This window comes from Macaca fascicularis, chromosome 6, assembly GCF_037993035.2.
Source record: "Macaca fascicularis isolate 582-1 chromosome 6, T2T-MFA8v1.1".
In the NCBI taxonomy this organism is placed as follows: Eukaryota; Metazoa; Chordata; class Mammalia; order Primates; family Cercopithecidae; genus Macaca; species Macaca fascicularis.
The window spans coordinates 168,654,775-168,682,544 of record NC_088380.1 but is presented as its reverse complement, the minus strand read 5'-3'; the positions used below and the strand labels follow the sequence as shown (position 1 = coordinate 168,682,544).

Here is a 27,770-nt window from a genome sequence, read left to right as displayed (position 1 = left end):
CTTTAGCAATAACGAAATTATCATGGCACTTAATTGTTTATGACATAAGAAAAAAAGAATCCTTATTATTCTGCATACTCCATCCAAGACCACAGACCCAAACATACCATTTCATAGGTTTAAAGAGACATAATAGTGATGTACTACAGTGACTATTAAAGGATTTACCTTTTCTGGAACCACACTTTTGCCATCCCATGCATAACCTCTCTTGGTGAAATAGTTTACTGTGGCAAACTCAATCAGAGCTGAGAACACAAAGGCATAGCACACTGCAATAAACCAATCCATAGCTGTTGCATAAGCCACCTTAGGGAGGGAGTTTCTGGCACTGATGCTTAGCGTTGTCATGGTGAGCACAGTTGTTACTCCTGTAAGGGAAAAAAAAAAAAAAAAAAAAAACAACAACCATACGTGATGCCAGTTCATACTATGAAATTTCACCATGATAGGACAGCCTACTTGAACAAAAGGAAATCAACAGTATCATGACAGAATTTGGTTTCTAGATCATCTTATTTTGGTTTGGAATTGACAAGTCTTAATTTAACTCCGGTGTGGTCTGTGATTCATGGAATGGCAGCACTGAGGAAGATATCTTGTAGGAATAAAATTCTCTGCTATTGAGGTGCTGTTAAGAAAATAGCAAGTTCCTTTAAATTAGCACTTTGAACATGGGTGTCCTGGGTAAGGCAAGAAATAATATTCCTCACTGAACCTAGTTCTTGATCTAGAAATCACAGATCTTCACTGCCTGTGATCCACAAGCAACTTCTGGATACTCAGCTCTGTTTAATATTCTATGTGCCCCAAATATATAAAACAGGAAGCCAATAACTTTTTGATAATTTATAGATAATTGAACAATTTGAGGATAATTGCCACATTATTGACTCATGGTTTTACACTATCTTTCCTGATTCAAAAATAGCTACACTTTTAAAGAAATTCCTAAATCTGACATATATAGATAGAGACATGTGTGTCTCATATACATACACATATACACACACTCACATATATATAATAATACAGTTTATGAAACTTGCTAGAGAATACACAGCTAAGAAGTAGCAGTACCAACATTTGAACACAATTGTTCAAATGTTACAATCTTTTTTTCTTTCTGATAAGGCTGCCTCATCTTTCCTACTCTGCAAATCCACCCCTAGTGATTAAAATGTCCTCTATTCAAATAAGTTTTCAAGTTAGCCCATTTTGATTTACTTACACAATTATATAAGTTAGTATGAGAAAGATGATACCCTCTAATGTTCACTTACCAAATACTGTCAACCTGCTATATGTAATGCACTATACTCAGTACAAAAGTATAATGCTGTCAGGTTCCCTTTAAACCATTTGAAAATGTTTAAAAAAACAGTTCACAGTTACCCATTCAGGGTGGATCAGGCCACGTATTTTAGAAATAATTCTAACCTCTTCCAGTGACTAGTCTCAGCCCTAACACTTAGCTCTATGACCTCTGCTAAGTGATTTAACTTGTAGGAATCTCTGTCCCCATATCTATAAAAGGGATGACTTGTCTTTCATTCTCTCCAGTGTCTATACCATTGCTGAAATTCTGGGAGAAGGACATTTTTGCTCACTCACTCAAAAGACTATCATGAGGATTAAATGCAATGACATATAAATTCAAGCTCCTGAATTTACATGTCAATATTAACTTTAGCAAATATTAGGGTAATTAAAATTCAGGGCAACCGAATTTCAAATCCCTGTTCTATAACTGCTGAATGACCTTGAGAATATTGCCTTAAAATCCTGAGCTTCTGGGGTTTATCAAATTTTTTTCTTGTAAGTTGATTTAATAAGTTTAACTCGGAGGGCTATTATGAATATTAAGTAAGGTAATGCAATGAAGTGTTTAGCACTTAGCCTGATAAAAAGGGCAAAACTAATGACTATTATAATTGACAACTTTAGTCTTTTTTGATAAATCTCTACTACAATAAATTCAATTCTTTAAAATAAATTTGGTTTATGTAGTCAGCTGTCAGAAGTAATGTGGGAATGGGTATTTTAAAACCAAATGTGTCCATAAATTAAGAGCAGTTAAGAAGATTAACATAAAGATACAATTTGTGCCATAGGAAAATACAATTCCTGTTATAGGAAAAGAGAAAGAACATAGATTTGTTGAACAGCTTTTAAGTTCCAAGTACCGAACCTGACAATGTATATATTTTATTTTATTTGTCTCACTTTTAAAAAAACAGCATTACTTTCCTTTCCTTGTACTTTCATTTAACAGACAACTGAAGCTCCATAAGAGGAAGTAAATTTGCCAATGCCATACAGCTGGTAGGTGGTGAGACTGAATCTCAAACTTGGATGTATTTGGCAGCAAAATTAAGTGACCACATTGCCTCCAAATGAGAGACAGCATGGAAAACCAAGAATATGGTCTTTTAAGGCGTAAGATAGACTGCAACCTTGTTTCATTCTGGATGTCTTTTAATAAATGGTTATACTAACAAGTACAACTTTTGTTTGGTTGGTTCTTTTATTCTTTTTAAATCCACATGATCCTTCTAGGCATCTCGCAGAGATCAGGAAAAAAAAAATGTGCTGAGGTCAAACTAAAAAGCATAGAAACGTGTACAAAATAAATGTTAAAAGGTGAAAAGTCTAGAAAATTGTATTCGTGACTCTAGTGAACTTAAAATATTAGAAACATAAAATTTGAAACACAGAAATACTTGTCACAACTAAGTTTACAAACATATAGTTATGTTCATCAAAGGCCATGAGTCTGTTGAGGTATAAGATTGCTGAAAAAGTTAATAGCAATATTTTCTGACCTACACCATCTGAAATGCTGTAAATAATTTTCAAATCAAAAGAGTAGAATTTGTTGGTGTGGGAAGGGGAATATCACCTTTTAAAATAACCTTTTTCAATATAGTGTTGTACTCAGACTACAAAACTAAAATAAAACAAAACATAAATATGTCCTGCATTTATTTTTTTAATTTCCTGGTGAGAAAAAGGCATACTCACACAGATATAAGCATCTTAACAAGACTTAGTCTTCAGCGACTTCATTGCTAGTTCATATTGACACGTGGTAATGGGAAAGAATGAGTATGCAATGAACTGTTCTTTTGTTCTGCAGCTGCAATTATTCTGAATATTAATTTAGCTATATGCTTAGGCTATTGTCAGAGCAATGACTTGGTGTTTGCCAATCTAGAAGCATATTGCCAAGTTCAGAAGAAAATACACGTTTCTGGTACTTGTAGCAGAGTCCTGTTTTTTTTTCTGAGATAACTGATTTTTCATACACTACATATTATTGAAAGATGATATCATAGGAATTTCTTCAGGCGAATAATCCTCAGTTTAGACTATAAGCTTCTTAAGGCTTTTATCCTTTAGCACAGCTCTTAAAAACAGCAGGTGCCTAGTTGATATTTGTGGAATGAACCTTGATAATTGCACCTTTAACCAATAAATATGTAGTTGTGATTTTCAAATGAAGTTAACCACAATACTCCCATTTCAATTATTTTCATTGCAGCAGGATAGCTCAGAGGTGATGATACAGCATTGTTATTAGGTGAACACACTCCAGAGCTAAATGCTAGGGTCTTAGTCCTGGCTCCATCTAATAGCTCCTAACTATGGACAGATTACTTAATCTGTTGTTTCTTAGATTTCACTTTTAAAACCAGAAAGAATAATGGCAGACAGAATTTGTTTTATGGTTAAGTAATATAGGCTAATCGTATAGAATAGTGCCTAGTATAAAAGTATTTGATTTTGTGATTACTCAATTTTAAGCTTCAGAATGCAATTTTCATAAGGAGAGTGGTGGTTTGTGTTCAGTTCACTACTGCATTCTGTGTCTAGAAGATATTGTATTGGAATCTTTCATTTTTATCAGTCTGTAAAATACAGTTGAGATAGTATACTGGGATATAGGCAGGAAATATCTTTTCATATCAAATGCACACTCTAAAATAATGCATAAGGAAATAAGTCTTCATATTAGTAAAAGGTTGTTTACCCTTTACACAATACTCAATTATATTTCTTAACTTGAAGCATGTAGATCATTAAAAATATCATAATAGAAAAAATGAATGCATGTAACTCTACAGAAGTGCACACATCAGGTAAAGTGACATATTCCCGTACTGATACGATGGTCATTAATTAGCTCTCCCTACTTAAAGAAACCCTGCTTTTTATGAACGTAAATAAGTAGTTCTGCTGATATTTTCTAAGCTTCTCAAACAACTCAGTGACTCATGTTATATATTCCAAATATATTATTTAAATATTAAGTTTTTATTTATGTATTTTTAATATTATGCATTTTGTGCCTGATTCACTTCATTTTTATCTCAAAATATCAAATCAAATGTTCATTAATACTATCTATTCATAAACACTAAAACAGCATGCTAGTTAAATTAAGGTTTTTTTAAAAACCCACATACCATAATGAGGGTGGCAATTTCTTGAACCTTTCTGTTGTATGAACTTCGTATTTGAATGTATAATTTTTTTAAATTTCTCTTTGCAATGTCACAGATATGACATAACTTATCCTCCATACCTTTCCTTGGGTGTGTATCTTGATTGGCACTTACCAAAGACAGTTCTTGCTGGTACAGACTCTCTGTTGAGCCAGAAGGACACTTGTGAAAGAATCACTGTCATTATGCATGGCAGGTATGTTTGAATAACAAAGTAGCCAATCTTTCTCTTCAAGTGGAAATGAGTGGTCATAACAACATATTCTCCTGAGAAGAAAAACAGACAAGAAAGATGAGCAATTTGACCTTGGAAAAAAAGTAATCTCTGAGATTTACTATGAGTATCAAACGTCTGAGAGTTAGACACATCCTTTCTCCATGTGACATCCAGTTCTTGGAGAAAAAAGTTTTTATCCGGAAAATAAAAGAAACATACTTAACCCACAGTAAAATGACTGAGGTGCCAGAGTCTTTAAAGATATTCTTACCTCTTAATTCAAATACATCACATATTGAAGGAACAAACTTGAGTTTATATTTAAAGACTGGCTTTCCAATCCTTAAACTGATGGAGAAGGCAAAATGCTAAACCCTGTGACAGACCAATGGGTCAGAAACAGAAAATGGGTCTCCAGTGTGTCCGTTACAGAGCAGATCCACAATACCTACTGAAGAAGCTTTTGTGTGTATGTCAGGACAGTTTAATTTTAGCTCCAGCACTGCATTAAGTATCTCTTTGACATCAGATGAGTAATTTAGCATGGTCTGATCTACAAAATAAAGACAGTGGGCTAGAACCTTTTGTTTCTCAGAATTTATTTTCCAGGATCACCTGGGAAACTTTTGAAGAATGCAGTTCTTCAAATCCCAACTAGATTTACAAACCATTCTTTGAATGGCCAGGAAAATCTGTATATTTATAACCAGCTTTTGAGTTTGTCCCAGTTCCTAGACTGATGTGGGAAACAGTGGTCTAGTTAGGTGCTCTCCAAGGTCCTTAAATACTCCAAATTCTGACTTCAGTTAGAGGTATAAAGCAGTAGCCACACAACCCGAATTGCAGGAGGGTCTTATTGTTTCTCTTTTTGCTTTACACTTTCTCAGTTAAAAATCTTAGAATTGTTTAGCCTTATTCACTCAGAACATAGGGTTAATTATCTGTGGATGGATAGGAGAAAAACAGACGTGTTATGGCTAAGAAAGCACCATTCTCTTTAGAACTCACCTTTCTCCTTCCTTTCTTCTCCAAACTTCTCCCTACTTGACCTAACATTTTTATCTCAGTCTATGTGCCACTGACCTCAGCCCCTATCACGTGACTACCACTGTTCAGAACCTGTTAATCTTTATAATTAAAGCCCTTTTCTCAGTCTTGGAGCTGGAGCTGGCTACACACCTTCTTCACAGCTTTAAGTAATGCCTGTCCTGGCCTTATTGATAGTACACTCTTGATTTCTATTTTCATTTTATATCTCATTTTTAATCTATTTTGCTCACTCATTGATTATTTCAATAAAAATTATTTATCAAATTCTTTATATCTGTTGGGCCACTCTTTTCATTTTTCTTCAAAGTAAAAGTAGGGATTCCTGAAGAAAATGAGGTATAATTCTGCCCTCAACTCTCTTCCTTACTTTCTCTTGTCTGTAACAAGGAGTTCTTCCTCTCACCCCTGCTTCTAGTGTCATCTTTGTCTAGATGTGCAGATGGCTACAAAATTTACATTTGTAAGTGACCACATCTTCAAAATAACTAACAGTTAATCTGTATTCCCAAAACTACACTAGACAATATCTCATCCCACAGATGCTGGTTTTTCATTGACACCACCAATTAGATTTGTCCAAAACTCTCATAGCTAAATTTTTCTGCAAAAGAATGACCAGCATGCGGCAATGCTGCTTCTTCACTGAGATCCTTTCTTAACTAGTGGCACTATCATTGGTCGGTTCACTCAAGCTACAAACCAGGAATTAATCACTGGATGTTAGATAGTGCTATGGAAAGAGAGAGGAAGGAGTCAGCTGATCATCACAATTTCAGTTTCACCTGGGCATCATCACTGCTTCTATCTCTTCTGACCTCATGGTCACTGTGCTTATTTCCCTTGTAGACTGTGTCTTGTTTGCCTCCAGTCCTTCGTGCCTTCTTTGTTTCTTGTTTGGCTCTAGTCACATCCTAACTCCAATTTTTCCTAAATTTTGATGTAGAGTGATCTTTCACATGTGCAATTCTGCCACTCTTTTTTTTAACTTAAAATATCTTAATGGAGTCCAACTAGCAACATTAGGCTTTCTCAACCTCAGCACTATTGACGATTTTGAATAGAAAATCATTTATTGAAGGTGGCTGTCCTATTCATTGTAGAATGTTTAGCAGCATTGCTGGATTCTATACACTAGAGGCCAGTAGCAAACAGTTGCCCCTCTCTTGTGTGACAGTATAAACTGACTCCAGTTAAGCAAACTTCCTAATCTGTGTTTAAGACTATGTAGAGCATAGCTCTAATATGCACTGAATTCCCTTGTCTCTTCAAACACCTCAACATCTCAATATATTGGCCTACAAAACTCTACTTATCTTCTGCAGCTGAATATTTTGCTTGTCTATAGGCTGGTTCCAGCCCAAGTACCAGGTCCTCAGTGGAATAGAAATTATTGTCCTATAGAACAAAATGTATTAGTTTTTGGAAGCAAATGAATTTGACTTCAAAACCCAGATCTGCTATTTTCTTGCTGTGTAGCTTTTGGTAACTCACTTAAACTCTCTTATTATTAGTTTTCTTGTTTACAAAACAGTCAGAAGCACAATATTGGGATAAAAAAGAATAATGGCTCTAATTAAGATGATACTATGTAACCATGTTAAAATGTTAAAAAAAATTTTTTTAGTTTGTTTCTCCATTTTCTTCACATTTCTCCTCAATCAGAATTCATAAAAGTGTTGGTAGAATAACACATCCTGCTTTCTCTAGCAGGAAGTTATCTATGTACTTATGCCTGATTTCATTATTAATTGTTATTGATAATAGCACCTGCCCTTTACTGAACACTTACTTTGTTCAACTTTACAACTCTTGTTTATATTTATAATATCTCATACTTTGCATTTTAGTTATTTAACTACACATACCCCTCCCACCAAACTGAAAGCTAATTAAAGAGAATAATAGTTATTTGGTTATGTAACATGACCGGCCATATCCTCGGTATTTAATACCTGCCTATAGTGAAAATGGATCCACTGAGGCTTACAGTCACTCAATCAAAACAAAATGCACAAGCATCTTTCTTTTAAAGGACAAATGGAATGTTACCAGATTAATTTCTTATTATTTTCTGTGTGTTCCTCTAGTGATACCTTTAAGGTCATTTGAAAAGAAAGAAGTGATCCAGATTTTAGAAAAATGTAGACAAACAATTTTCCCAAAACACTACTGAAATATAGTCCTGTGTGGACATACCCATGCTACACTTCACCATCTCAGGGGCGTGCATTATTATTCCTAACAATTCATTCCATTGCAGCCTGCAAAATGTCACCAGCTCAAAGAAAAAAAAATTCATCTTTATATAATGTCAGAAAAATGAGTGTGTGTATACATTCCATTATCTTTTGTTGTTCTCAACATGACATTTTTGCAAAGATCCTGAAAAGAATATAATTTTTTGAGCTCTGAAAAGCTATTACTTGACATTATATTTGTTTTATAAACAACTTTTTCCCTAACAGATTACAGGAGAAATAGAAGATATTCCAATGTCTTGAAACCTTTTCCTAAATTAAATACAATTTTAAGAGTGTTGGCACAAAACTTTCAAATAAGGAAGAAAAGGGGAGCAATATCAGAATCATGTTGTAATAGCTTTAAAATGAAAGAAAAACACAACAAAAACAAAAAACCCAGTCACCTAAATTGGATTGAAATAATATGTCTAGACATCAAGTGCTTATGCACAAAGCATGTCAAATTATTTTCCTCTAATTCAACAGTCTAGGAGAATTGTAATTCAAATATTCTTGCAGTTTTTTTAACCCTGAAGGAAGCTTTTAAATTAGATGTGACAATATTTCTGATATATTGCAATACAAAATTAAGGAGAGTGGAAGAAAGGAAACTAATATCATTTTCCAAAATAGCATTATAGGTTTGTTTAGACCTGGATTTCAATCTTTGCTTTCTCATATATTAGTTACTTGAAGGTAAATACCTTGTGTGGGTTCATTTGGCTTCAGTTTCCTGATTTGTCCAATTAATAGTATTTAACTTAACTGTCTCCTAGGATGATATGAGGATAAAATTACATAATATGAGTGAAAGTACTTTTTAAAAATTCGATTTCTATGGAGATTTACAGCATGAAGATTAAAAACACAGACATGTATTCTCTCTCTAGCTCAGAGAATCAACCGACTTGGTCATTCAACAAAATTGTATTGAACATTGATTCTTTGTGAAGCTGTCATTTTCCTTGCAAGTATTCTAAACTTGATGTTTTCTATGGATACTAATATTGCAAAATGATTTTTCTATCAAGAATATTATTGCAAAAGTGGTAGTTATGTTTTTTAATTGCTTCAGAGATTCTAAATAGAGATAAGGGGACACTGATCGTAGCTCTAGATCATTTAGCCTTGCTGGGGCCATGTCCTCATTTGAAATATAAATGATTTGACCAAATGACCACAGAAGTCCTTTCCCCCTGCCCCCAGAACTTGCATTCTATAGTTAAAATTATTTCTCTGGAGACCATGTACTAGTCTTTATAAATGGAAGCCCCTTGGCTCTTTGGATGAATGCTGATCACCATTGTTACTCCTTAGTCAAAGAAGACAGTTGTTTTTCTTATTATATTGATCCTTCAGGATCATCATCACATCAACTCATGCAGAGAAGACTCTGTGTCCAAAAAAGAGAATCCTACGACGTTTCTTAGTCATCTCTTTTAAGGATTAACAATAGTCATTCAGAAGAAACTTTCTTTTTCACCAAACTTACCAAATTTTATTATAATCAAATTTATTTAGGTAAATATGGAGAACTTGCAGTCATCATTGTGTGTTTTTAAAACATTGCATGGCATTACCTTATTATTGTTTTCTGGACACTGATATTATGCTTCACACCCAATTGAATTATTTTATTTTTCTTTATAAGTTATATTTCATGTCCTTAAGTCACTGTAGTAATTTTTGCATGGGCTCTCCTTAAAAATTACTTAGAAAGGATAATGTGGTGAGGGTGGAAAGAAGCAAGGGGTTATGCCACCCTCAACATATCAAGTAGAAATGACTTCTTCTTCCTTTATGCCATCATGTAGTTCCCTTATACTAGCTTTATTATTACTATTTTGAGACAGAGTCTCACTCTGTCACCCACGTTGGAGTGCAGTGGTGCAATCTCGGCTCAGTGCAGCTTCTACCTCCCTGGGTTCATGTGATCCTCACACCTTAGCTTCCCAAGTGGCTGGGACTACAGACTTGCAACACCATAGCCAGATAATTTTTTAATTTTTTGTAGAGATGGGATTTTTCCATGTTGCCCAGGCTGGTTTGGAACACCTGGGCTCAAGTGATCTGATCTGCCTGTCTCAGCCTCCCAAAGTGCTGAGATTACAGGCATGAGTCCCTGCACCCAGCCCTACTCTTATTATTAATAGTAATATCGGACACTTAGTGCATACATTTTACAAACCAGATACTCTTCTAGGCAGTTTACATACATTTCCTTATTTCCATTTCACAATAGCTCATGAAAAAGATATATACAAAAAAAAAAAAAACAGAAAAATTAAAAGACTTGTCAAAAGTCACACAGTAATTAAGTTGCAAAACCAGCATTGAAATCTTTGTAGTATAACTTCAGGGTTCATACTCTTAACAAATATGCTTCCACATCTTATGTGTCTCTGATGCCTGTTATTGGTATGACATATAGTTGAGAGTACATACCCTGCAGGTAGACAACCCAGGTTCAAATCCTAGTTCTGCCACTTCCCAGCTGTGTGACCTTGGAATAATGTTTAAACTTCTCTGGGCCCCCATATATCCCATCTGTAAAATGGGGATAATAATATTACCTAAATTCTAGGATTTTTGTGAGTATTGGATATGAAGAATAGAACAATGCCAATGCATGTTAGCTATTTATCTCCCTCAACTAAGAGCTTCTGAAGGGCAGGGGATTTGTGCCTTTCAACTCTCTTCTTCAAGTCCAGTCACTGTGTCAGACACAGTAAATGAACAAGCAATTTAAGGAATACATGGACAAACAAATGAATAATAAAGACACATTGGATTTGAAAACCAACTGGATCATCTTTCCCATTTGCTTATTTCTCTGCCATATACTCTGTCAAATAGTATTTTTCTGCCAGGTGAGTAAGTGCACTTAAAACTGAGGCTCTAACTAAATATTCTTTTCCTAAATTTAATGGCAGAATCCAAGGAAGAAATTGTACCTCTAATGTATTTGTACTGAACTAGAAATTCAAATATTGTGCTAGGATTTCCATCTTTTTCCTTCTTATGTTAATGAAGTGATTTAGAAAATATTTTGACCTCAAAGAGGTCAGTAGGATTGTGTGTTTGTTCTCACATGTGTTGGTGGCAGGCAAATAGGACAACACTTTATAAACTACCAAGGGGATCGAATGATTCTCTCTCCAGGGATAATTTTAAAGTAGAAGAAGATGTCTTTTATTTAGTCATTCTCAATGTGTGTGTTCTCTCTCACCATCATTCTTTAGTCTTCTGGCAGAAACAGGGAGGTAATGGTACTCAAGGTCATTTATTTTAATGTTTTCAGGGCTCCACAAAGAGATGTAAAATACAGCACTGCAGCCCTTACACAAAGGTCTCTGTTTCTTTCTACTGAAATCTATCAAGGTGGATTCTTGGTGAGCTAAAGTGGCCCCAGAGGAAGTGTAATACAGTGTGTTATTGTGGAGTTGAAACATATATCAAACTGAGCTTCCATTTGAGAATTTGCTCATTCTTCTTCTTACCCACCAATACTCACTATGTGGTGACAGGAAAAAGCTTTTATTTTATGTAGGTGAACTTACTGCTCTAGCACAGAATGATTACTTCTAATGGACCCAACCAAGAGGTCTACCCTGATAGGTGGCAATGGGTTGGGCCACTGTCTCTCATTCTATTGAATGACTGCATATTTTTTTTCTGAGTATCCAGAATGTAGATAGGTTGAATCCTTTGAAAGCCAAAGGTGAGGAAGGCCTCCATTATTTTGACTAAGCCTCTAATTTTGAACACATGGGATCTCAGGCATAAAGAGGGCTATCGTAACATGACTAAGGTTGTTAAAGCTAAAACTAGAGTAGGAATATTTCCTCCTCTAAGCAACCTTTGAGACTTCATACATATTTGCACTATGGCTTGCATACTACTGCATTTGAATTGTTTCCCAACATTCTCCAACTTCCTTTCTAACAAAAATAGATGGAGATTTCCTTGAGGAAAAGTTATGTGTGCATTATGTGATCTGCCTGGATCCTAGAGAGTGATTATTTACCCCCCAATATATTCCAACTAACAAAATGAAAAGTCAACCCCTGCAACAATCCTTCCTAGATCATCTTAGGCTGGATTCACTTTTTATTCATTAATTAAAAATATTTGTTCAATGCCTCCTATGTCTCAACTACTACAGAAAATAATAGGGATACAGAAGACAGATATGGTCTCTTCCATCACAAAAAAACACATGCTAATCACAGCACTTAAACTACCAATTTTGATAATTATAGTTTATGTGTTCAATTTCCCTTAGACCTCAAGTTCCATGACAGCAAGATCTGAGCTTATCTATCATTTAGTCTGTAGTGACTGCCATTATATCCAGCTTATAATGACATTCAAGTTTTAAAAAGTAAACACAGAACACAGCTTATTTTCGTATTTTTTCCAACATAGTATGTTGTAAGAAGGAAAAATCTTGAGCATTTTTCATGTTTTGGGATATTTCAGGACTACAGAAACAGCTCTTACTTAGCATTTTGAGTGCCTACTATATAACACTCTGCAATATTTTATATTATTTCACCTTTAATACAAAATACAGGACTGTCATTAGTTAGGCAATACTAGAGTTTCCAAGTGAACAAATGACTTGCCCAAAGTCACAAGGTTTCTAAGCGACAGGACCAGGACTTGAGTTCACATCTTCCTCACCACAAAACCTATGACCTTTCCACTATGTCACTTGGATTTGAAATAAGAAAAAAAGAAAAACAGTCTCCATTTTTTAAAAAATAAAAGACATAAACATTTAAGCTTCTAGGCTAGCAACAGGGGCTTTAAAACAAGCAAAAGACAGATCCTGTTAATCTGAACTTATCTAATAATCACAGTAAGAGAGGTTGACCTATTATTTGAATGTGTTATGCTTGTGAGGCTCCAAATATAAAGCCTGAAATCAGAGGAAGAAGTTTTTTAGCACCACTCCTCTTATTTATTACTACATCATGTTTCCTTAGAAATCACAAATAACAGTGAATAAAATCAACTTAAATTTTGAAAGACATAATTTTGAAAAAGTAATTGTTGACCCTTGTTAAAGTTTTCAGTAAATAATAGGCTTTGTGGGACATATATTTTTCTAATTGTTTGAGTCCAGCTTTTATTTACAATTATCTGGTCTAATGATCACATTTCAGATAGCACAAAATGGATACTTGAATAACAAAACTTTTATCTCATTGTTTGAAACAACATGAAAGATGTGAGTCCAGCTTTTCCATAGTGTCTGGTCTAGTTTTGAGTATAGAATTAGTAAATCAGTTACTACAGTAAAAAGGATGGCATGCCATCTACTTTTAATTCCCACATGGAGTGATCAATAATGTGGTTATGACTCTGTTGGCTTTAGCTGTGGAAGATGCTTGGTTAGAGATACAAATGAAATTGTAGAACGATTGGCTTTTTGATGTCCTACGTGTAATAATCACCGCTACAAATTTGGCAAAATTCATTAACTAATGGTAATAAGTGGAGCCTAGACTATGCAAATAGTTATTTATGAAAAGCTGTTTATGTGTCAGGAATTGTGATAAGTGCTCTCTATGAATTTAATGTATTTCTTCCAACCTCCCTGCAAGGGGGCTACAAACAACTGACAAGGTCGAGGAGTAAGGATTTAACCCAGATGTTCATCTCTAAGAGTTCACATAGCTACCTGCTGTGCTACAGTAATCACATATAACCAATTTCTCAATTTGCAAACAAACAAACAGAAAGAGAAGTCAAGAGGCATTAAATGACATGTCCAAGGACACAGGTTTACTGTGTTTACATTATTTCCCAGCTCAATGGATGCCCAATTTAGTGAAATGTTTTCTCTCCTAGACTTGTGTTACTGAATGACTCATTGAGTTCTCACAAAATATTTTTCTGCTTCTTCCTGCATATCTGAAGTAACAAAATCATACTTACCTGTACTTGACTGGACAATTCCAGAGTCTACTGTTTGTCCAAGAAGATCATACTGGTTTAGACGTGATCCATCTTCTGCTACAACCACTGAGCGTGCTGGCTCTCTGGTCCATTCATAAACAACTTCTGCTCTTGTATAAGCATCTAAAAGGAAACAGTAGAAAATAACCCATATATTTTACCACTTCAATTCTCTTATTTAGTTAGTACCTTTTATCAGCTTCACATTTTCTATATCATAGTTCCAGAGGGCAGGCTAGGAAAGAAGGGCTCACATCCCTTAATTTACAAAAACTAAAACACATTTTCAGATTTTTTTTTATGTCATTTATTCACTCTTCCAGCAAATGGTTATAAGGATCTGCAAAGGACAAAATATTGTGCTGGGGATACAGTGGTGAACATAAGAACAAAAGTTCTTTATCTTATGGAATATGCATTTGTAACAGTGGGGACAAAAACATATAAGCATATGCAATTTCAAGTAGAGATAAGTGTGATAGAGTCATACACAACCAAGTGAAAGGATAGAGAATGAAGGGATGGAGACTTATCCTAAGTAAGGTAAGGGGCTCAGACAGAGTCGTCTCAAAGGAGGTGACATTTATACATATATAGGGCAGATACATGTGAAAATCTTGGGGAAGAGTTTGCCCAACAGACAAACTAACAAGCTTCTCCTTCTCCTTCTCCTTCTCCTTCTCCTTCTCCTTCTCCTTCTCCTTCTCCTCCTCCCACTCCCCCTTCCACTCCCTCTCCCCCTTCCACTCTCCTTCCTTCTCCTTTTTTTTTTTTTTTTTTTGATGGAGTTTCACTCTTGTCACCCAGGCTGGAGTGCAGTGGCATCATCTTGACTCACTGCAATTTCCACCTCCCGGGTTCAAGCAATCTTCCTGTCTCAGCCTCACAAGTGTTTTCTTCTATTGCAGATAAAAGCTTGACTAGTTTGAGGAAGACCAGTTTGACTAGAGTGAAGCATATGAGAGATGAAATGAGGTTAGAGGCAGTAGCTTTGGTCCAAATTATTGTTAAGCCAGGAAAAGGTCATGATAAATGCAAAGGTCATGATAAATGTAAAAATCACTGCATATTTTGCTGCATGTACATTAGCAAGTCTCAGTTTACTCTCCTCTTTTCTATTGATTATCCTTCTCATAGATATTTTCCATGATGGTGAGTTACATTCTATAGCTCTTCTTCTCAATCATTTTTATTTGCCATGTCACTTTGAACTTGGCCATCTCTTAATGAGAGGTTAGGTCATAATTCTGATAGATAATTTACACAGTTTGGAGGGAGAGATTGTATAGAGTGAGAGAGAAAGAGAAGAAGGAATTCCATACCTTCTCTGATTTCTAGTCCTATAACACCCATTTCGTTGGAATGATAGTACATCCTTTCTTCTATTTAGATACAGAATGAGGTTTAAAACTTATGAAAATATCACATTAGAAAAAGCAAGCTGTTTCCAGTGTTTTTGAGGGGAAGGCATCATAGTAAATGTTGGCCTATGATAAGAGCTTGACTCGTTGGCCAACAGCCAACTTCTCCATTAGGCACAGGGCCCAAGGCCCTCAATACTTTTAGGAGGCCACAAAAATATTTTAATTTATTTTGAAATCCAAAGATAAAGTGAATATAATATAATCTGGATTATATTCATTTTTGTAGCAACTCAGTCGTGAAATAATTTTAATTTTCTTCCTGGAGGAATGGCCTCCAAAGGCACAAGTGCCTATGGCTCATAAAAGTCATAATGCACCTCTGTTTGACTCAATCCCCACTTAAATAACCAGGCTTTTGTGTTCTGTCCAATACACCTTTTCCCCAGATAAAATATTATGGGGTGTAAAACTGTGGTTGCTTTTTTACATGAAAATAAGGCTTTCTGAAAAAAGATGTGAGCCATGCCTCTCAGTCCCAAAAACAAAGCTTCTAACGTGAATACTTTTCGCTGAGGTGAGTGATGCAGAAAAATGTAGCCAGTGTTCCCCGATTTTACAAGGGTAGCCTGCCAGTTCCAACATCATTTCTGCATCAATTTATAATCAGATGGTTTTTAAAAACAAAATTTTCCATAAGTTTAAGAGAATGAACTAAAACTTAATTTAGTGGTTCATGGGACATGTAAAAGTATGACATAAATAATTTGAATTTATCTTTGCTTTTCCTTTTTAATTGTGGTTGTCCTCATAGTCTTAAAAATGAAAGCATTTCAGCATTGTGTATAGTAGGAATACTGCATCTATTAGAAGGGCTGTAAAATGTGATTTACAAATCTCTTAGAAGCAGGGAGAGCACAGTAGTTTGAGAAGGACTGTATTGCTTACAATTTGTAGATAACCACATTCAGTAATTTTTTAATATGATAAATAATTGTTTTTTAATGGAAGTGTCTTACCTAAGAAGACATAATGAGTTTATGGTAATACGGAATGATTGAATGTTCAATTTGCAAATGCCTCAAAGTCATAGAGTTTAATTGCATTTTACAGATGGTAAACTGAGGCAAAAAATAAAATGACTTGTTTAAGGCGACATTACTAATAACTGGGAAAACCAAGATAAAGACTTAGGATATCATTCATTTGACTTTATTGTGTTTTCTAAGTATTTTTCTAGGCAAAACTGTATATTAGATAGATTCTCATAAGCCAAGCAAGATACTTGGTGGTCATGCAATTATTGATGAAACCAATTCTAGATCTTGTGTCATTTCACAGCAAACTAAAACTCTTGCTTTTATATTGCACTGCCGTTAGCAACAATGTCTGCACCCTATCTTTTTATCCTCTGTCATGTGTTGTTACTGAGCTGCTAATATAGTTGTAGAGGGGGAAAAATGTGTTACCATTGCCTTTCATTTTATATAATTTTGGTGTCTCATTTCTTGCAATTTCATAGAAGCACCATTGCATATGAAAATGTGTAGGCCATCTAATACAAGCATGACATCATTGTGAAGGTGCAGATGACTCATTATCCATGTCTCTCCATGAGAACCTTCCAAAATGAAGGGTAGATTCACATGATGCAAGTTGGTATTTTAAGATGGAGAATACAGATATACTTAAGGCCTTAGCAAAGATGATACATCCTATTGTTTCCTTAAATTTTAGTAACCAGAAAGTAGTTCCTATGAAAATGTACTCAACTGGAGACATCAGCATAAGAAAAGTGAGGTTAAAAAGAGTCTTCAGTTACTTAGCCAAAAATTTTAAGTTACAATTTCAAATAAATTATATTGCCCCCCAAAAAAGTTTTAAAAATAAGACCACAAGGTGGCCGGGCATGGTGGCTTATTTCTGCAGTGACAGCATTTTTTAAGGCTCACATGAGCAGATCTATAGAGCCCAGGGGTTCGAGACCAGTGTGGGCAAAATGGCAAAATTCTGACTCTACAAAAATTTATTTAAAAATTAACCAGGTGTGGTGGCATGTGCCTGTAGTCCCAGCTATTCAGGAGGCTGAGGTACGAGGATCACTTGAGCCCAAGAGGTTGAGCCAGCAGTGAGCCATGATTGTGCCACTGCACTCCAGCCTGGGCAACAGAGAGAGACCCTATCTCAAAAACATTAATTAATAAAATGAAAAAGACAACAAGGTTTTGATTGGTGTTATGAAAGAACTCTGTGGTGGTAAAACACTGGGAACGCATATTACTGAGTATCAGGAGAGCTGCTAATTGACACTATCATTTTGCTTTTATGAGTCTCTGTGTTTCCATATGTATGAACCACATGAAAAAAAATGATTTCTAAAGTTGTAAATTGTTCAGAATTCATTCAAATTTTGACTCATTCCTTTCTCTGTGTTTATAATACACTGTTTTAGATAACTGGTCAAAAAACCAATCATATATTAAGGCCTTACTAGATTCAGCTTTTGCCTAGGTCTTTATGTCAGAATCTGTAAGCCAAATCTCTTCTTTTGGAAACAAAGCCTTATTTGGTATATTTCTCAAAAGCAGTGAAACGATCACAGTTGTATCACGCGCATTGTCCTCGGGTTAGCTGGCTTTATAAAGAGAGCTTTATCCATAACCAGTAGAAAGTTTAAGTTAGCCTTAACAATCAGAATCTAATAGAGAATGGTAAGAAACACTGCTTCTCAGCTTTAGATTTTATCACTATATGGATGAGGTTGCTTCAGAATACTCATAAACATTTATTACAGACTGTTCCACTAAATTATTGAAAACTCCTCTTGCCTATTATTGTCTCCGATATTTCGGCAAGACGTTTACTTCAAAAAAATGAGTCAAAATATTTTTAGCCCACTCATGCCTCAGTTTCTTCACCTTTGAAATATGCTAATTAGGCCAGGTCAGAGAAATGACTGGACAACAAATGGACTGCCCCTGCCTCTTCTCATGCCAATGCCAGGCAGTGGTGACTAGCCATGGTGTTGCCTTCCACTAAGCATGACCATCAAAGCCTGCACTTCAATGTCTAGTCTGCTCTGTTTCATTCTCCACAGGTCTTCATCTCTCTTTTCTGAAGCCTAAACAGTGAAGGGGCAGGCCGGGTGCGGTGGTTCAAGCCTGTAATCCCAGCACTTTGGGAGGCTGAGACGGGCAGATCACGAGGTCAGGAGATGGAGACCATCCTGGCTAACACGGTGAAACCCCGTCTTTACTAAAAAATACAAAAAATTAGCCAGGCGTGGTGACGGGCCCCTGTAGTCTCAGCTACTCGGGAGGCTGAGGCAGGAGAATGGCGTGAATCCGGGAGGCGGAGCTTGCAGTGAGCTGAGATCGGTCACCGCACTCCAGCCTGGGCAACAGAGCGAGACTCCGTCTCAAACAAAACAAAACAAAACAAAACAAAAAAGCAAAAACAAAACAAAACAAAACAAAAAAACAGTGAAGGGGCATTTAAAGCCTGAGTCTTGTAACCTTTATCCATTCAATAAATATTTACTGAGAACCTACAGTGTATTTGCCTTTCTGCTAGGAAAAGCTGAACAAAATATGTCCTTCTCTCATGACGTTATAGTCTCCAGACAATAAAAAGTTAAACAATAAATAAAAGGAATCATTATTGCTGTGATAAATGGTATAAAATAAATGTGCATTGCGATCAACAAGACTGGTGAGACTGTAAGCAAATTTCGATAAGGTCATCAGGGAGATGACATTTATGCCGACGTGTGGAGAGAGAGAAGTCAGCCATACTAAGAACCAAGGGAAGAGTAATTCAGGCAAAGAAAAGAGCATATGGCTCTGAGGTGGAAAACAGCTTACTTATTTTGTTTAGCTTCAATTTTCTTATATGACACACTGTTTTCTACTCACTATACATTTATCTCTTCTTAAAATACCTCCAATATTCTTCAGGTTGACAATGTGTCCAATTAAAAATATTTACTTCCGGTCTTCTTTGCAAATATCAGTGGCAATGTGAGACATTTGATTAATGAGATGTAAGTAGATTTCTATTAGGATTTTAGGGAAAGTTTCTATCTTTTCTTACACAGGCACTACTCCTTTCATTTTTATCAACTATTACCTTCTATCACGAACAGAGTTGCAATGGCTGGAGTTACAGCAGTCACCTTGTGATGAGAAGGAAAATCTAAAGACATCTGAAGACAGTGGCCTTGTTAGGATGCTGAACCAATCAGAAATCTATCAACATTCACTTTCACATATCTTATATAAAATGATAAACTCTCCTTTTTTCAGCTATTCTCACTGCTGAAAACATTCCTGAATGAACATTAAAAATATGCAGTTCATTTTCCAAATTAGGACTTTTTTAAGATAAAAGGGGGAATTATGAGTATTTATACCAGGCTGGACACTGTGGCTATGCCTGTAATCCCAGAAATTAGGGAGGCCACGGTGGAAGGTTTACTTGAGACCAGGAGTATGAGACAGATGGGGCAACATAGCTAGACCCTGTCTATACCACAACCATACAAAAAGGTTACAAACCAGCCAGGCATGGTGGCACATGTCTGTATCCTAGGTACTCAGGAACCTAAAGCAGAAGGATTGCCTGAGCCCAGGAGGTCAAGCCTGCAGTGAGTCATGATGTGCCACCGCACTCCAGCCATGGCAACAGAGCAAGACCTTGCCTCTTAAAAAAATTATGCCAGTATATTAGGCTTAAACCAGTACTGTCTCAGGCAAACTATGGCATATGATCTTCCTAACTGTAAGGTTATGTTGTGATTTAGATGAACTTATAAATGTGCAAATATTTAATATACTCTATGACATGTAAGTAACATATAGTACGTATTATCATTATTACAAATGGGTCTGTTATTCAGGAGAAAACATAATAGTTCATATTAAATAATGTATGTTAAATTGGGAAAAAAAAGAGCAGGGAGAAGGGAGTTACCCTTAAACAGAGTTTAAAGGAGTTAAACTCTGTTTAAGCTAGAGTTTTTGAAGTAGTTTATCTTTGAGTTTCAGTACAAAATGGAATTTATAAATAAAATTCTCTCTCCAGGACTGATGCTGCTAGGAACCCGAAGGCCTTTTGCTATTTTCTTTACTTTCTGTCTTCCTACACTACCACTGTTATTCTTCTATGAATCATATCTTCACCAAAATAGTCATTTAGACTGCCTGTCTAGTGAGAACAGAAAATCGGTTAGGTAGTCCAGGAGTTGACTCAGTCCTTGTACATAACTCCCCTGCAGGAAACCAAGAATACATTATTCCCACTCATTCCATGCATGTAAACCAGTCAAAAGCAGAGGGGTAAAGAAAAGACCGGGGAACCTGACTCTCACAGTCATTTTTCTCTTGGCTCTTGCAAGGTGTTTCTGAATATTTTCAAACAGCTGAAACCCAGGAAGTTATTATGAAGGGCATTTATCCAGGATACTTTCAAGAGCACTAATATATATATACATACATTAATGCCACGAGATACACAGACATATCAGCTAATTTTCTAAGACTATGATTAGGGTATTTGTGTTTTTTGCAACATCAGTTTAGCATAGGCTTTATTATTAAGAAACACTTACTGTCCTTTGCCATCTACCAACAGTTTAATCTGGTAAACAAACTTAATTATTTTTAAGATCAAACAAGTGTCAGTAAAGATATAAAATAGACACAATGATCTCCATTAATAGAGAGTAAAATACTATCCATGAGGTAAAAGCATCCATACTTCACTTCTTTTTCTATAAATACAACTTCAGCATAAATAGAATTATTTCAATAACTAGTTTAATCCATGTTTTCTAGTTCAGTAGATAAAGAATAACCTGTCTCTTGAAGCAACATTAAAAAGTGAAGTCACAGAGCACTACTTATGGAAAGCCCATGCAGTATATTGCTGTTTAAATTTTCTTGATTCTCTTATCTATGTGCTTTTCTCACAGATATAGCTAGAGATCTCTCGTGCTTAATGACTCACAATCAAGAAAAATCCATATAAATTTACTCACAGCTTCCAAATTTTAGTGGGCAAGCATGGGCATCCATAGGGAAGTCCTCCAAATGCATTGGACATTCAGCTCTCACTGTCAGCCTTAAGGGAAACATAGAATACAAACAAGAGCCACATAGATTAGATACTTCTTGATAAGTACAAGTGGAATGCTATTAACTGTAGCAAATATATTAACAAAGCAGGCATAAATTGTAGGGTTATGCTGAGCTGTTAATAATCAAATGATCTAAAAATACATATTTACAATAATGAGTGGATTCTATCCTTTTGTTTGTTTGCTTTAAGAAAAAAGGCAACTCCTGATACTGTACAATGGGCAAGCCTTGTTAATATTTTCCAAAACAACCGTTAACTAATCCACTCAACTACAGCAAATTGTTTGAGAATAACACTATAAGTAAGCAAATAAACACTTGCGTAAATACTAATTTATCTTTGGTTGAGAGGAAGACATGGATAGCACAGAAGAAACGAGAATTTCTCCTAAGCGCATCTCTCTCTCTGTTTCTTTCCCTAAAATAGCACCAAATGCATAAAAGAAGGAAAGAAAAGATGAAGGGAGATGTGTCCTCAGGCTTTGTGAGATTAAGATTAATACAACGTCTCCATATATGATCTCACTACTTGCAAACCATTTGGTTTTATTTACAAACCCACCATCTAATTGAAGCTAGGACTCTGTTGTGCTTCTTTCTAGTCTCTGGGATGTTCTGTGGATGTGAAATCTATTCTTGTTTTGTTTTGTTTTTTTTGGATTTCTAAGAAAGAAGTTCACTGAAATATATTTGCTTTCAGTTTGTAGAATTGTAAGGAAATGTATATTCATGCCCTTCATATGATTTTTAGCAAGTATATTTACCTATATTAAGTAGCTCAAGAAATGTAATAAGATAGATTTATAGCCAAATATACAAAGTGTAATTAATGATTAATGATTAAATTAATGATTAAATTGCATTCTTAAATTATTAAAGAAAGTAAAAACACATTAGCAAAGGAAAATTTTAGGTGATGAAAGATACAGATGAAGAACATTGCATACATCAGAAACCATTAATTAATAAACTACTTGGGATATGCAAGTCTCTCCTCAGAAAATTGCAATCGAAGAAGAATGAATACTGGATTTAGGCTCAAAGCCAAGTGTAGGGTGTTTCATCGGGGGAGAATATTTCAAATTTCAAATACCAGTAGGTCCTGCTTAGATAATCTAGAAAGTTCTCAACACATGTGCTCATTGGTCCTCTATTTTTATCTTTTAGATTTTTTTTTAAGTCCTATTAAATTTCCATTCGTTGGCTCAATATCTAAAGTGTCTCTTGAAGCATTTTTTCTTTTCTTTTCTTTTCTTTTGGATGTTTGTGTTTGAAAAGCTAGGCATTCTGGCAGCTTTCTCCAAAGATAAAATATTACTGTACTTTCATACAATCCACTAAATTGAGCATTTTGCCTTTATTATCTTTTTGTACCAAAGAAATAATTGAAAAATCTGAATTACTAAGTGTTGACCAAATGTAAAAAACTTGTATCTAACAAGTCATCTGGGAATAAACTACTGCTGCTCTCAAGAATGAGTTCCAGATAATTCTTAATTTTTCACAAATGAGGAATACTTTTAAACATCTCTTTTTTTCTATATAATATTCAAAACTTTATTTGATTCATGTTTCCTTCATTCGATCATAAGCTATCAAACACTTAATAGATGCTGGGCTTTACAGCAATCTTAAAGAGGGGGAAATGTTCATAAAACAGAAATGTATGTGTAGTCTTTAGTTTGAGCAAAATTAATAGTATCTATATTCTCATCTAGCTATCAAAGCCACTGTGAATTCAAATACTTCTTCAAATACCTACATCTACATGAATCTGTGTTTTATGAATTTTGTAACTTTCCATATTTTCTGTTTTTTATTACTTCATTTTTAGTAGGAATGTTTTCAGATGTAAATCATTAGACAGCTTCTAGAAATGTAATCTAGATCTTCCTGGAATGCAGGAATGTGTGAATTTTATAATAGAGAGAGGAAGTTCCTTATATTGAATCCACCTAGTTACAGAAAGTTATTTAAGAATAAAACTAGATGTAAGCAAATAAACATTTGCATAAATAATACTTCATCCTCTATTGAGGGAATTAGAGCAGGTTGGAGAGATTTTTAACATTGTTAAGGCTGAAAAACAAGGAAGCAAATATTCCACCATGGCTCATCAGCCTGATGATAGCTTACAAGTGGAAGGGAATGAAGTACAGAAACATTCATGAATGATAGTGCAGTCATCCTTACCTCATGGTGTACAGCAAGGTGCCATCCTCTGTGATCCGCAGGAGTTTGTTGGGCATGGTCATGTTGTGGGCCACTGACTTCTTTCCATTGTGAAAAAACGTGTCCGGAGTCCAGATTTTACTTGCCATTAGGTTATTTAACCGGAGGACTGTCATGGGCCCTTTAAATTTTAACCTTTCATCCTTCCAGCTTTGACGGAAAAATACATCTATTGTATATTCCTAGGTAATTTTGGAAAATGACGAAGAGTTCACTTGTGCTGTATTTTGCAATGCAAATATCTAACACAGACAGTGCATAATTTTTGCAACTTTGGAAGTAAAATGTTAGCTAGGTGATGTTTTTAGAAGTAAACGTGTGATAGCATGTACATGTTGATGTCAGGAGAATCACTGGTTGGTGTAATGATTTTAAAAAAAAATCTAAAATGCCTGACATATTTTTTGGTCAGAAAAATTTTTCCAATTATTGGCTCAGATATGTAAAAGGAAAGTAACACCCCACCTCCACCCTATCACAGCAGCACTAGAAGAAATAGAATATATCACAATTTTAAAACAAACTCATGTTAGAGGGTATTATGCATAGAAAAAAATGTTTAAGTTAGACAATTCCAGCCATAAAGGTAAAGCTTAGTGTTTTGGGGGCCCTCTCATTGTCTCTGAAAACTTCATGCCCACACCCAAGTAAACTGTGATTCCAATACGGGTGTAAAAATTCCATCTTTTTTTTTTTTTTTTTTTTTTTTTGGCTAAATAAACGTTTTTTTCACAGATAATGTACATAGACTTTCAATTATCCTACACATTAAAGAAGATTATGAAAACAAAGAGACTGCTTCTATTGGTAACTTGGATCCTTTTCAAAAAGAAAAAGAACAAAAAATAAGAATGCAGAGTGTGTCAGTGTGTGAGAGTGTGTGTTTGTGATTGTACATGTGTATAAGCCACATGAAAAATGTTTGAAGCTCATCATCATTCATAGCCAGGGAATCTATTTATTGGAATAAACACAGCATTCCTTATGGCAATACCCAGAGATAAACATCTGCTAATCTGAAAACAAGCAATGTGACTTACCAGCTCCTAAAATTGAAAAGGGTAATAGCCATTTTTCTTGCAGTACTTGCCACCCTGGCACTAAATTTGGAGCTCAATGGTTTGAAGTAGAGATTGCCACATTCTCCATTAATCTTAGTATACTCCAAACCAGAAAGTGAACTAACTTGAAAACATCAAGCTACATTTTCCTAATCCTCTAAGCCCTGTTACATCACAAAGCAGTTTTTTAAAAATCTTATACATATCGTCATTAGGACCTACAAAAGAAAAGAATGTTTGTGTTTGGGAGTTTTGTGTATGAACTTAAATACATGTCTCCTTCCAAGGGCTTAAGCAATGCTGGGTGAACGTTGAATGAAGGTGCGTTCTCTGGCACTTGTTTGGCATTACTGAGTCCTTACTGATCAAGTAATTAACAATTATTATTAAATGTATTATCATGCACCAGATATAGTACTAATTGCTTCCTGAGACAGAAACAAGGAAGTGTAATATGGTGCCAGACTTTCTTTGTAGACAAGACAAGTTACCTTGTTTGTTGGTTAGGATTTTGTGTTTGAAAGTGTCAGATGAAAGGCACTGTGATAAATACATGAAGGGAATTTACTCACCAACAAACATTTCTTAAGCACCTGGTAAATTCAACAAAGGAGAGACTGTTTAGGCTTGGGCACTGTAAGAAAAACTCACGATGGTGTACGACAGGCATAGAATAGTATTTTCCATGGGAGGGGAGACTGTGGATGATATCAGCAAATGATACAATGTGTCAATGCCTGTCAGGAAAACTGGGTGGATGGATCTACCTCAGAGTGTGCAGCTTTTCCTCTCTAGATGACAGACAAGCTTGTGAGGTGGGGATATAATATATGATGAAATGTTCTGTTACTCAGGACTTAGCAGTATAAGCTCTAGTTTCTATCCAACTGAATGACTTTAGGTTGGTGAACAGTAGAAGGAATGAATGGCCACTTGCAAATCAAAGTTCCAAGGATGCCTAAGGTGACCACATTCCCATGAATCTAACCTTTGGTTCATTTATTTGCTTGCCCCAAAGAGATTTTTTGAAAATAGAATGCATGTTAAATATAAACTAAACTTAAATTAGATGTACTACCAAATCTTTGACAAGATGTATCCCAAAGGCAATAGTTTCAAAAAATTATGTCAAAATCTGCCAAAATCCTGATGTTCGCATGTTTATTATGTTTACCAGCAGCTTTATTTATCTGTGCTAATGACAGACAATGGAATCCCCAAATTCGTTTAGAACATTCTTCCTTCTAATACTGTACCATTCACACACACACACACACACACACACACACACACACACACACACACACGAGCAACACTCACTGGGTAATCTTCATTTCCATTTTCTGCAGTGTTAGAAGTTGAAATACAAAGTGAAATAAAAGCAGTTGATGAAAATTTGTTTCTGCCTAACCAAGAGTGTAAATATTTGGTCTCCCATTTCTGAGAACTCTCCCTGTGTGATTGTCGTGGTAGCAGAAGGTAGTTCCCAGAAGCTAGCTCTATAAGAGCTGGGGCATGGTTCATTAGACCAAGAGTGGGTATCTGGATGAAGATTGGCCAAAGCCCCCCTCTTTTTCTTTTTTCTTTTTTTTTTCTTTTCTTTCCTTCCTTCCTTTCTTTCTTCCTTCCTTCCTTCCTTCCTTCCTTCCTTCCTTCCTTCCTTCCTTCCCCTTCCTTCCTCCCTTCCTTCCTCCCTCCCTTCCTTCCCCTTCCTTCCTCCCTTCCTTTCTTCCTTCCTCCCTTCCTTCCTTCCCCTTCCTTCCTCTCTTCCTTCCTCCCTCCCTTCCTTCCCCTCCCTTCCTCCCTCCCTTCCTTTCTTCCTTCCTCCCTTCCTTCCCCTTCCTCCCTCCCTCCCTCCCTCCCTCCCTCCCTTCCTTCCTTCCTTCCTTCCTTCCTTCCTTCCTTCCTTCCTTCCTTCCTTCCTTTCTCTCTCTCTCTCTCTCTCTCTCTCTCTCTCTCTCTCTCTCTCTCCCCGAAAGGAGTTTCACTCTTCGTTGCCCAGGCTGGACTGCAATGATGTGATCATAGCTCACTTCTACATCCGCCTCCTGACTTCAAGCTATTCTCCTGCCTCAGCCTCCCGAGTAGCTGGGATTTACAGGCATGCGCCACCAGGATCAGTTAATTTTGTATTTTTAGTAGAAATGGGGTTTCACAGTGTTGGTCAGGCTGGTCTTGAACTCCTGACCTCAGATGATCCTCCTGCCTCAGCCTCCCAAAGTCCTGGGATTATAGGCGTGAGTCACTGCACCTGGCCAAAGCCCCTTCTTAAGGAAGTTGGGAAAAACAGGGAGGAGAGCAGCAGAACTATAGCATAATGACTATGGATGTAAGTTCTGAACCTACCCACTGAGTGGCCTTAGGTAATTATTTTACTCTCGCTAAGGCCCCAGTTTCTTAATCTATAAAGTGGGACAATTCACTCTGCGATTGTGAGAAGTGAGTTGATACTTGTGAGAACATCTTTTAACAGTGCCTAGAACATAGGAAGCTCTTAGTAAAAGTTAGAAATTATTATCTGTCTCCCATTTTATTATTTTATCAACACAAATTTATATTAGGTTTTTATGTAGCTGGTCATGAAAATGTGCTATTTCTTTAGAAGGATTGTAGGGAAAGAAATCTAAGGAAAGTAAGAAGGTGGTCGAAACCAAGTTAAGTAAAAAAAAAAAAATGCAAAAGAGGGGACTCCATGGAAGAGAGGCTGGACAAAGGAGAAGCTCTCTTAAATAATTTGCTGAAGTTTCCAGGCTCTAGTCCCCACCACTCAAGTGAAGAATCTGAGTTGCTCTGTTCAATAGAGTAGGTCCCTGGAGAATGTGAGTCTTAGTCTGAAGATCCGGGACAAAACATCCGCTATGTCCCTAAATAAATATTGTATTGAAGTGTTTCTGCCTGTGCCATTTATTACCATCTGTGTGTACTTTGACTTAATACGTTTTAAGCACTATGGAAAACAAGGCTCTGTGATTGTACTGCCTCGATATTTCTGTCAGA

At 35.9% G+C, this 27,770-nt stretch overlaps 1 protein-coding gene across 2 annotated transcripts in view; it reads right to left on the bottom strand.

The window, feature by feature from the left end:
• Window positions 1-27,770, bottom strand: part of GABRA1 (gamma-aminobutyric acid type A receptor subunit alpha1) — a 55,288-nt gene that overhangs the window by 3,922 nt on the left and 23,596 nt on the right. For both annotated transcript variants that reach the window (XM_005558453.4, XM_045394485.3), the window contains exons 5-9: window positions 23,674-23,894; window positions 21,381-21,463; window positions 13,962-14,105; window positions 4,623-4,775; window positions 169-371 (exon numbers count right to left, since the gene is read on the bottom strand). In XM_005558453.4, the coding sequence (XP_005558510.1) occupies window positions 169-371; window positions 4,623-4,775; window positions 13,962-14,105; window positions 21,381-21,463; window positions 23,674-23,894 (804 nt within the window). The remainder of the gene's footprint in view (window positions 1-168; window positions 372-4,622; window positions 4,776-13,961; window positions 14,106-21,380; window positions 21,464-23,673; window positions 23,895-27,770) is intronic.